A 12,685-nucleotide genomic window follows, 5' to 3' on the forward strand; every position below is an offset into this window, starting at 1 on the left:
ATAGATCTTTTTATTGCTTCTGGAAAGAGTTCTGTTGCACAAATCAATTTTTGCAGAGCAAACTGCAGTCTCACGGCACTTTGGGATAGAAAGATAATGTGCTTGAAGAAGGGAAAAGAGATGGCGAATAACTCCAAGGACCAAAACACATGGCCTTTTTAAAGACTTTGTATGTAGAATGACGTCTCATTTAAAATTAAGAAAACTTGAAAGGGACACTATCACTCTAGTTAACTTGTTCTCGTTTCAGTTTCACTGATAACTATATTGAGACGGAGATATCTGGAATGGTTCTTGTTTGGGTACATTTGTATTTTCTGTAAAGGTTCAGAGGTAAATTAGTGCCTTCAGCAGCTGGAGCAAGATTTCACCAATGTAAGCGAAGTTGACTGAGAAGTAACTGATTGGACAGCAAGCTCATTAAATGCCAAATTGGGTTCTTTTGATTTTCTTTCCCATTTTATGAGATTACTCATGTCCTTTTATTCTGCTCACCCTGCTAGACATTCATGACCACATGTATAGCTGATGGCAAGTTGCCCTACTCCCACAGCATTCCTTCCAGTCAAATCACAGTTGTCAATCCAATTCCCTCTATCAAGCCAATGGTAGATGGTATTATCCAGTCCAGTTCTCAACACGTTTGTCTTGACCTAGCAGACGATGCTCCAGGAAAGAGGGCCTCAGGAACGAAGAGACGTTTTGCTTAGGAAATGTTGCCAAGTAATGCCTAAACCAAGTTTTAACTGTCCATGGACTCTAGCTGCCTGAATTTAGTACAAAACAAGAACTATGCCCTATGAAACACTTACAAAAGAGTTAGAAGTTAGAGAGGCAATGAGTGAAGAAAGAATTATAATGGAGATGAAATACAAATTTAGCGCACCAATATCTTTGGGCTGCGTTTCCAAGTCAGTTTATCAATACACTAAGAGCACTGGATGAAAAGTACACGGCATGCAGTGTCTAGAACACAGCTCTCCCTAGGCTGTAGTCAAACCCAGCCAGCGTTGGAAGCCCAGAAAGCCAATCATATCCTGAACTGCATCAAAAGCAGCAAGACCAGCAGGCTGAGGGAGGTGGTTCTTCCCATCTGCTCCGCTCTTGTGAGACCTGACCTGGAGTTCAGCTCTGGGGGCCCCAGCACAAGAAAGACATGGACATGCTAGAACGGGTTTGGAGGACGGCCACAAAGATGATCAGAGGTGAACACCTCTCCCATAAGGAAAGGCTGATAGAGTTGGTGCTGTTCAGCCTGGAGAAAAGAAGGCTCCAGGGAGACCTCATAGCCACCTTTCAATAAAAGGGGCTTGTAAGAAAGACAGAGAGAGACTTTTTACCAAGGCCACTAGCGACAGAAGAAGGGGCAAATTTTTAAGTTGAAAGGGTGTACATTTATACTGGATATAAGGAAGAAATTTTTAACAATGAGGGTGGTGAGACACTGGAACAGGTTGCTCAGAAAAGCTGTAGATGCCCCATCCCTGGAAGTGTTCAAGGTCGGGTTGGATGAGGCCTCTTGCTCTAGTGAAAGATGTCCCTGCCCTTGGCAGGGGGCTTGGACTAGATGATCTTTAGAGGTCACTTCCAACCCAAACCATTCTTTGATTCCACGATTCTACAAAAGGAACTCCGAAGATATCTGCTTTAATACTGAAGTTTCCTAAATTCCTTCTGTTAACATTAAAATCAGAGGAAGCATAGTACTAGAACATACTTCACTCCGCTTAGAGTTAAGGTGAACTTCCCTACAAAGCCCCTTAAAACAACTCACTGCCCAATTACAAGAAAGTCCCCCAGGAGCAGATTACTGCAATCACAAATCTTAGCAGTCGGCTTTTTCCAGTAGTACAAGAGGCTTTAAGTATTTAGACCAAAAAGTATTGACTCCAGCAACACTCTGACAATCTTTGTGTCAAATATAATAGACTGTCCCAGAACCTCATTTTTGGACACCGCCTTGCTTGATGCAATTTTGGTCTACGTGCTTTAGCAGTGTCTCTAGGGAAGTGCTTAAGGCAGAACCTTATCCTCACAGCGGTCCCTTCATTTTACAGTAGTCCAGCAAAGCTGGTACGGTGTTACACGTGTGCCTGGGTGGCAGACTGTGCCTGTGTCCAGACTTGCCTGGACCTGGAATCCCCCTGGTCTCCCAGCAGAGGCTGAGCTGCAGCCATACAGCTTCGAGCCATCTCACAGTGTGAGTTGAGTTTGCTCATGTCTGCTGGCAAAAAAAAGGTGCATCTGTACATTAAGTGGAGGCTGGCCATAAACTGCTCAAATTCCTGAGGCCATCTTCCTTTTTACGCGTGTAACAATTCCTATTTCTTTTTGGTGTCTTTGCTTGAACTGGTATTTTCATTTGTATTGTTTCAGCAGAATTGACCTCTGCTATCACAACAGCACTCCAATTTTGCTTCTGAGGTTTAGGGTTGGTTTTTTTTTTAGAAGACAGGGGTGTTGTTTGTTTGCTTTTGAATTTAGTGGCACGCACAAGTCCTGCAATTGCTTTTAGCACGGCAGCTTTTATATTCTTAGATAGTTACCACGTGTATAAGCAGCACTTATACAGAAGCCATTAGCTTTCATATATGTTATTAATAGTATTAATTAAAAAAAAAAAGTCTTCAAGTCTTCAGAGGCTGATTATGCAGATTTTAGAAGGTTTCTAACTTTCTAATCTCTACTAGACTGGAGGGATGGAAGGAAGCTGGTTTTGCAATACTTTCCAAAAATTGCTATGCTTAATAACAGTTTAGAGTAGTGGTTCAGCGTTTTTAACTGTGCTGGTTGTTGGTTTTTTGGTCAGCTTTTATTTGATACACAAAATGAAATATCAAGAAAATCCCTCTTCCTCTGCACCGTGCAAATAAGTGCTCCAAAGTGAGGCAATACAGAGTCTCAAAAAAAAGTCTTTAAATAATATCCTGCTATAATACCTGGAAGAAGGCTAACTCTAAAGTGTACATTTTAAAAGAGGTTTCCCCTACACACATTTGACAAGAATATCATGGCAACACAAGGCCTATCTACAGGCTGCAATAAAGACAGGAGGAAGGAATAATACAATGCCTCAAATACCTCAAAAGGTAGTAGATGTCTACGAAGTTGCTGTACTATTTTAGGTTTTAAATATTATGCTAATGAAATCCTTGTTAATTATTCAGTTTTGTAAATATTTATGCAAATGAGTTGACATTTCACATATTGAGAACATGCTGGATGGTATATACCAACACATTTTAAATAACACTGGTAGATCATAATGGAGAGTGAGATACTGGGACAGCAATCTGACTTGCCATGTGCAAGTTCCATAACATGTATCGGTGTTTAAAAAAACCAGAAGAATGAATTATTTGAAGGATAAGGAAAATAGGGAAGTGACAGATTATTAGAAAAAGCACCCTAGGGCAGAAATCCTGTAAGAACGCAGACAGCCTCTAAACTAATGGAAGCTGCATCGTTCCAAACATCTAAAAAACTGTCAAAGCGCCAGAGAACTTGCTGGGATAAGGAACAATCCTCCACCGGCTCTGTAACAGAGGAATTAAACGACCTCATTAAGAAGAGGACCCTTCTATCTAGGGCTCTGAAAAAAAAAAAAAAAAAAAAAAAAAAAAAAAGAGTCCCACTGGTTGTTCATATAAGGTAGAAATGTTCTACAGACTAAAGCATAACTTCATACAAGCCTTGTGAATTACTCAAAGTGCTGAAAATTCCTGAGAAGAACCAGATATTTGCAGCTGCTGCCAGTGTGCCATAGCATACCATTCCACTGTAGTACTTGGCACTACAGTGGAAAGCTCATTTTAAATTAATTCAGTTTTCATTAATAATAATCCAGGACACATTTAGACTGTAGGCCACTGCCCCTGCGTTTGGATCCTATGAGGTCACGATGCACTAATGGAAAAGAGATACCATAATTTGGAAAGCAAATGCACAGCACAACGCAAGCAAATATGCATAGCATATAGGACCTCTGCCTTCAACGCATCAGATTATGTTTAGACTCTTTAAAAAGTCTCTCTCTGGTCGGTCACACACCTGTAATTGTTTTGTACAATGCATGCCAGCAGATGGCTTTGCTCCTCAGAGACCTGCCTGTGGAGAAGCTACACGGAAATACAAGCACTCCTGCCCTGAGAGCACAGGGCCCTCCCTTCCAGTGGGATCAGGAATCTTAACTCCAGCAGCCAGACCAACTTCCAGGTTTCTCAGCAGCACAGGCAAAACTGACTTTGGTTACAACAAATATAGGGTGACAACAGCAAGGGTTGGCCATGATCCTTTCTCCTTCCAGCATGGTAAGAGGATACAGTTTGGAGGAGTCACCAGGGGACTCCAGCTTCGGACTTCTGCTACTACAAGACAGAGCGAAAGGGAGTGTCTCCCCATAAGAAAGCAGCTCCAACTCTGCCTGCAGGCTGCTTCCCTTGTCACCTTCGAACCCACCCTCCACCTCCCAGGCCAGGTAAAAGCATCCGTGTGGCCTTGCAGAGCTTCAGTGAAAGCACAAGGAGTAGGCTGGTGTCAGCACTTGCTTCAGGCAACCTGCTCTTCCAAGCAATCACCCACTTTGCCTAGCCTACGGCTAGAACCAGCCCTGTGGTGGTCTTGTACCTCTGCAGAAGTTCCAAAAGCCAAAGAAAAAAAATCATATTTAAATATCTAAAGACTACGCAGAAAGCTGTAGTGGTAGTAGCTATTTTTGGACGTATATTTTCTCCCTTCTTGTGTTGCTGCTAAATATCTGCCTTATCTATCTATGCCTTATCTATACCAATACTCCCACTGTTGTTATCACCAGTAGAGCTGAAGAACAATATGAAAGCTAAGACAAAATTACTATAGAAATAAACTTTGGCACACACTTTCCACTCTGTCACTCTCCCAGTCTGAGAGAGACTGCTCTTTCTGTGCGTTTAACTACACAGGTCACAATGTTTTTTACGGTGTTACTGGAACTACACAAATTACCAACAGCTAGGCTTTCTGAACACGAAGGGACTAAAATAAGTGAAATTATCATACAACCAGTAGCTGGGGGGTTGGGTTTTTTTTTAAATGGCAGTGTGAAAACCGCTTGCCTGTGCATTTGTTTTGTACTGGTAGCTGCAAACATGTTCAATACAATAAAGAGGAAAAAGCTTTGGCACAATCAGATGGATAACTGCTGGGGACTAAGGCTTCTCCAGTTTATCCCAGTGCTCAGTGCTACCTTCAGCTTTCTATTGCTAAATTAGAAATTAAACAGGTTAAGAGGCTGGTGAGAGAAACACTCATGGATGCTGAATCTTGGCTACAGCACTACAAAGCACCCAACACTGCCTTGTTTTCTGATAGATGCCATCTAGCTAGGACATATCCACAGGTTTCTGGTATTACAATCTACATGACGTGGAAACCAGTCCACTAAATACAAAGAATCTCTTCTACACTGCTCCATCACTCACTTGCTGTGATAATCAAAATAATTGTTCCATAGCACACCATGGTCAACACTGACCTGAAGGAAGAGACAAACTACAGTCTTAAACAGTTTAGATCCTAAGACCACAATTCAGAAAAATATTTTTTTAAAAAAATACAAACCTTCCAGACCATGCTCCCCATTGGGCCAGATGGCTTCTCCCCACCCCAACCCAATTGGTGTGTGTATATATATATCTGTATATATCTGCATGTTTCCCCTTATATAAAAAAATCTCAAAAATAGCTAAAGACATTAAGAAACACTTAATCATCTATTATTCATCTTTACTTATCAGCCTGGAACTTTGAGAACTTAAACCACAAGCTGTCTCAAATGAGATAACCCTGTTCAAATGTTGTGAAAAGATCTGTTGCTAAATTCTTCAAGCCTAAAGAGGTGTCCGCACTTACAGGGACCAACAAGGAGAAAAAAAAGGGAAGAAAAATTGCACCAATTCTGCTGAAAATTGGTGCAATTTAATTTAGTAACTGGACCACAATGACAGGCCCTTTCTTGCTCACAGTTACAAAGACAGAATTAAAAAGGGGTTTTGAAATGCAGTTTGCTGTTCTGATTTAGTGAAGAAGCTTTCAGAAGTCTGGTGACAGCCTGCTCACGTAAACTGAAGGTTCCCCAACTGTCTTCTCAGTCACAACTAAATATCATATCCCTCACACAGCATCTCTGAGCAACATTTCAAAAGCAAGAAACAAGCTCCGAGTTGCAAAGATGATTCAGAGTAGTGGGTGAGGAATGTAAATTCTATTTTGCAAAACATTTGGTCTACTAAGCCCTCTATTACCCCACAAGACATGTCAGGTTCTGTCTTGAACAGGGATTCTTTACCACTAAGAAAGAGATCGTGTTTATAGGAGTCAGGTTTGAATACTGCCTAAAGTACTTGTAACTTAACAGTCTTGCTGGACAGATTATGTAGAGCTGGTGTCTCTTCTCACTTCTAGCCTGCCTTGGCGACAAGTAAAAGAAACTCAGGACTGCTTTTCTTCTGCCAGACTACTCTATGAATTTTGCTAGAAACTCTGCCTCTGAGGAAGAATGGGATATGTACTTTAAAGAGAAAAACTGGCTAACAAATTCACCAAACAATCAGCAATTACTTCTGAAGCACAGTGGAAAGCTGGTAGTACTTGGATGGAGAATAAGGTGGAAAAACACGCAAACTATTCTATCGTCAAGAAAGGACAAAAGGTGGTAAAAAAGCAACTGACCTTGTGGCATAGGAAATTCTGGCCTGTTCAGAATAATCTGAAGTTGTGGAAGAAGACAGCCAATAAAACTCTTCAACAGAATAGCTTCCTAACCAACTTAGAAAATACCTTTTTTCACAGAACTCCCCACCCCAAAGTAAATCCTGTCTAATAACTGGACCAAACAAAACCGCTGGCAAAGTTTCCAGCTAAAGGGCAATGATTCAATGCAACCTACTGGGAAGACACCTCTAAATTAAGATTTGAAAAAAAACCCAGAATTTGTTGCATTTTCCTGGCAAAATACCAACACAGGTAACCACATTCCTCCAACCTGAAATACATTTGCAGTTGTCTGACTGGTGTGTTCCCACTTTTCTTCATCTTTTGTGTAGTACTGCTGCTAACCATTAGATAGCTAGTACTTACTGTGCACCTGTACTTAAGCAAAATAATCTATTTAAGAGTTGGATGCAGCTCTGTTAAAAATCTATGCTTGCAGAAAAGTTGGTATTTGCCAATAGCTGATATAATTTAAGAGAGTTGTATCATAAATATTTATAGCAACACAATGTCTAAATTCAACTGGAAGGTAGAAATCAGTGAAGAGATATTTTTATTTAAAATACCATCCAACGGTACAGGACATTACATCATCCTGTCTAGTTTGTGCAATATTTCAAATGAAAGACCACATTCCACCTCCTCAGGTCGCCGACCCAAAGACACTCCTATTTTAAGCTAGAACATGAGAAGCAGTAGCTTTCCAAGTCTCTGCATCCTTACAGCAAGACTCTTTCTCCCAAGAAGGAAGCACAGCAACCTTCCTAGCTAAACAATTGTTCTGAATCATAGGATGAGATTTAACAAAGGGTATTTCACCACATTCAAAACAGGCACAACCCTTCAAGAAAAGCTGAATGAAGAACTTCAATAAGCCCATCACAGGTGCTGTGGATGCCTAGTGAGTTATTTGCCACAGAAGCTGTATCTTTAGGTCTAACAAAACAAAGCTGGTGAGTTCTCCTGAAGTGTTTCCATAAGAGAGCTACTCAAGTTACAAGAGACTAAGACATACACACTGGGTCTTCAGAGCTCATTACCCAACCACTGAGGGCAATTGACATTAAGTAAATAATTTTGTAACTGCAATGTTGCAAGTTTACTGACACCCTTCCTCAAGTTACAAGAACCAGAAACAAGAAAGCTGACCAAAACACATATGACATTGTTTTGTGGTAATTTTAGCTATCGCTCCTTGTGCAAAGGTTCCAAATAAAAAGTTTGTCAACTACAGCTGCCTGGGAAAACAAGTTTTCAAGAACATCACAGCCAAATAAACACAAACCCTCAAGTCCAGAATTTACAAGTGGAGTCATGACAAGTGTAGTAACATGCATAGAATGTAACTCTGCAGTCCATACAAAAACTTACAGATAAATAACCAATCTAAACGTGTGTAACCTTTGTTTTAACCAAGAGGAAATTTCAACAGTAGTAGTAAGCAGTGTCAAATGTAAAAGAAAATCATACAAATTAAAAGGAAAGCAGGGAGAAGTCTCTGCAAACCCTACATAAAGATAGAGGTCAAGGTACTGATATACTTAGCAGGACCATCTTAGAAGACTTCTGGACTGCAACACTAAATGTTGGTTAAATAAGCAATCAAAAAGTTAGAATGGCATTTTCCTCAAAACCCTGCCATTAACCAAACTTTTTAGAGGCTAGTTATCCTCTCAGCTGTGGATTACAGAGCTATGATTAACAGCCTTTGAAAATGAAACAAAATATTTTCATTTTACCTCTAACACAGCTTGTAATTTGCTCTCACTGTTGCTAGAGTACCTGAGACCACAGGATAGCACTCAATTCTATGCAATACAGTTGTAATGTACAGTCTAAACTGCTGGAGCCATTAAAAATAGAAATGGTAGTACATTTCCTAAAGTCTTGTGTCTTTCAATCAAGATTCAACACCCTTCTAAAAGAGAACAGAGATTTGTTTCAACAGAAGAGATATGCTGATGTTGTATGGCTTAGACCGCGGTATTGCCAAACACTACAAAATACTAGATGGTATCAAATTAGGCACTGACCAACTGTGGCATCCACAGCAGTACTGTTATAGCCCACACATACTGCTGCTTTACTTTAACATCCCCCTCCTATACTTTCACACAGAGTTGAGCTAGTGCTATTTGCTTAGCATGTCTGCCCCAGCATGGGAAAGGGTCAGAAGTGGTCATTTCCACCACTGATAGCAGTCCTCCACCGAGAAAGTAACAGATCATAACTGCTCTGCATTAGAAATCAGTGGGAGGATTTTGGTGTAAAAGGAAAGAAAGAAGGGAAGAGAGGCCAGTGCACTGGAGCTGTAACAACCAGTCTGTGCATGCAGCACCAGTTTATGCTGCAAGCTTCTTGTGAGATGAAATATCTTAGTACACATGATCCTAAGTTCCTCAGTGAACTCAGATCTGCTTAGAAGCAAGTGTGGGTAGACAAGAGGGAGGAGAGACACACCCTGCTCCAGCCACAACTCTTTCTCTTCAAAAGCTCATCTAGAAGATTTAAATGATCATAATACGAGAAGAGAAATACAATTAGCATGATAAGATTGCATTGGCGTTGTTAACCAGAGACTGGATTAGGCATTTGCAAACTCTTCCCCATCCAGCCTTCATCAGAATTGCTCTGATTGTGAGGCTGAGTGACAAAAGCAATTTTTCAAATTTTTCAAACCCAACTAGTATTTGTCAGACACCTGTCCCATCCCAAACAACAAAACTTACCTGCTTCTGGATCTGGAGGAATCCTCCACATATACAAATTGAAGTCATCAGAGCCCGAAAGGATGTACTGTTAGGAATAAAAATAAAAGCAGTTTACCAGAAAGTATCACTTGAATTATGTTATGTTATTTTATTGTTCATCTAGTTTCTTCAAACCAAAAATGAGGGGAAAAAAGATAATTTGTATCATTCTTTACACCTTGGTGATCAACTTACCTTTAAACGGGGGTATCAACACCAAAATGTTGCATGAATATAATGAGACCAAAATTTAAAAGCATGCTTCATGTACCTGATGCCTACTGCCCAAAGCGTATGTTTTCTTTGCTAAATAAGGTTATAGATTTTGGTTGGCTTTAATACAAGCGTGTCTAGATCAAGCTCTCATATCTCACAGCCTGCAACTCTGGTCTTTTCTTAACGTCAAAGTCTTTCATCTTTTCTTCTCATCTCTTGAACTACCACAGCAAACTCTATCAAACACATACCTAAGAAAAGAGCTAGCATGTCCATTACACAAAAAGCACAACAGATTAAGTCTGGCTTAATCAGTCTACCAAGACCATCAAAAGTCAGTCACTGAGGAAAACCTTGAAAACTGAACAAAACCAAAGCTAAAAATTCACTATCAGCAAGTCTCAAGTGATTTAAAAAAAAAAAAACACCAACAAAAAACAACCAACCAACAAACCACCACATTTATCACACTGTTCATTTTTTTCCTGGTTATAGTTACTCTGGAGAGATGGAAAGCTGCCATTTTTCAACAGTGCATGAAAGATAAGCAATCTCTTTATTGTACAGAAGTTTAGGCAATATGCAATTTGAAGTAGCTTAATATACTACAAACATGCAGTAGAATAACAGGTGACATGTGATATGGTAAAAAGCTTATGCCTCTCAGTTATCAGAGGTCACAAACTGTGTCTCCAAGTATCTCTTCTCCAATAAACTGTACTCCCTGTCATTTATTTCTCCCTCAAATTAGAGATGAGATGACATGTAGTAGAGCCAAGGGAAGATTCCAGTTCTAGTTATACCGGTGTAGACAGTGTAAATAAATCTCTAGCCCTCAAGTGACTTAAGGCTTCTGCTTAATCAGTACAGTCAAGAAGCTGGGTTTCTCATTTTGTTGTTATTAGGGTAGAAGGAAGCGAGAAAAAGAAATGGAGCAAGTCTGTCCCTCTTCTAACCTTTGATAGGAGACAAATTCTGTTTTGTTTGGCTCAGATATAACTGGTTTCTGTCATTCATCCTCCAGGGATACATAAACTCATCGGGCAAAGTAACATCAAGCAGTGAGGAGACAAGTCCTGGAATAACACAGGACTGAGAAGCAAATAAAAATACACTCTAACACTGAGAAAATGGCTATAAATGTGCATACATTCCGTTTGCAATGCTAATTAAGTTAGTGCAGTGTTCAGATGTTTCCAGCCACAAAAATGCAATAACCAACCACTGAAATCCCTTCTCTGGTTTCCTACTATCACAGTCCAAGCATTCTTTTTTCTCTTATTTTTAAGGATGTAGGATGTCAGTAAGCAGTTATGAATGCAATTATGCTAATTTTCTGATAGATACGAAGCACTGATCAAACAGAAATGCCTTTAAAAACTTGTGCACGCTAGTTCTGCATCACTTATAAACCCATACTTTCCAAGCCAGAAAGTTATGTCTACAAGTCAACATGTTCAAGCACTTAGGCAGCTTACCTCTGCCAAACTGACCTGATCAGTGCCAGAAATATGCGCTTCCCTTTCATTTGACTGCTCATAAATGTTAGCCCACAGCAGGCTGAGCCACTGTGCCAAAACTACACATATTAGGGCTCATATAGGCAACCTCCCAGCGATCAGAAAGCAAGCACCTCTAAAATGCTTTGTTACAGAGGAAACGCTACACAGGAGGGAAAAAAAAAAAAAAGGTCTTGTTTAAAGTTATAAAGATGTTGCACATTTTTAGTAATTATTACCAAATTGAATGGCTGAAGCAGCAATTGATTTGCCTAGGACATGTGGGGGAAAATGGAGACTTCTAAAATAGCTAGAAAGCTCGTATCTTGAATTTATGATCTTAACACCCTTTAAAAAAAATAATCAAATGAGTTCTAACAACTTAATATGAGAGTCATTCAGCATTTCACGTCCTAAATTAAACAAACCTACCAACAATGACAGGCCCCAAAGTGACAGATTTCAGATATCCTGCACAAGGCACAAACCAGAAAAATCACAGTACATACGTGCAGGGAATAAAATGTTTGTGAGACTCTTCAAATCAGCTTCCAAACTGATTTGCAGAGGAACACAGTGTATGCTGTAAGGCTCAATGGCTAACTGTCTAGGAAATCTGGTGTATCACTGTCCACTACAAAAGAACATACTACCTACAAAGACCACCCATCTGAATATACTCTGTTTCGGTTTGGAGATAGCAAAATTTAGAGTGCCCTTGCAGTGATGGGGACTAAAAGTAATTTGACTGCACTATCAACAGTGGAACCAGGAGGTCTAGTATGTGATTATTACCCTTACCTGGCCATACTTTTGAGGCCATACCTGGAGTATTATGTTCAATTTGGGTCCCCCAATACAAGAGCAACACTAATGAACTGGACAGTGCAGGAGGGCTGCTGGGGCTGAAGGCACATGACCTGTGAGGAAAAGCTGAAGGAACTGGGCTTATTTAGCCAGAAGAGAAAATGAAGACACAGAGTGGACCTCAAGAGTCTCCCACTGTTTGAAGGAATACAGAGCAGCTGGGGACAGACTCTTCTCAGAGGCATGCAGTGGACACTCAGGAAGCAACAGTCACAAGTCACAGCAAGGGAAATTGCAGCTGAACACAAAGGAACAGCATGTTTAGGAGGAGCGTAACAAACGCTACAACTTGTCCCCAGAAAGGCAGTGGAATCTCTGCCCTTGCAGATCCAAAATTTACCTGGACAAATAATTCCCTGAGCAACCTGATCTGACTTTGAAGATGTTCTGCTCTGAGAAGCAGCTTAAGTCAGATGACCTCCAGAGCTCTCTTCTGATTCTATTTTCTCAAAGATTACCAAAGTAAGAAGGGAAATAATCATCTTGGTGGATTGGGGCTGTTTTGGGGGTTGGGGATGGGAAGGTGGGATGTGGGGAGAGAATGGGCAGTGTCAGGAAAATGCCCACCTGAAACCTTTACACTGCATCACCGCTTCATGGAAA

General features: G+C 40.4%; 1 protein-coding gene across 4 annotated transcripts in view; it reads right to left on the reverse strand.

Moving 5' to 3' along the window:
* Positions 1–12,685, reverse strand: part of DCAF5 (DDB1 and CUL4 associated factor 5) — a 77,438-nt gene that overhangs the window by 12,344 nt on the left and 52,409 nt on the right. For all 4 annotated transcript variants that reach the window (XM_056344828.1, XM_056344831.1, XM_056344830.1 and 1 more), the window contains exon 7: positions 9,480–9,546. In XM_056344828.1, coding sequence (XP_056200803.1) covers positions 9,480–9,546 — 67 coding nt within the window. The remainder of the gene's footprint in view (positions 1–9,479; positions 9,547–12,685) is intronic.

This window comes from Falco biarmicus, chromosome 7 (genome assembly GCF_023638135.1).
Source record: "Falco biarmicus isolate bFalBia1 chromosome 7, bFalBia1.pri, whole genome shotgun sequence".
Classification (NCBI taxonomy): Eukaryota; Metazoa; Chordata; class Aves; order Falconiformes; family Falconidae; genus Falco; species Falco biarmicus.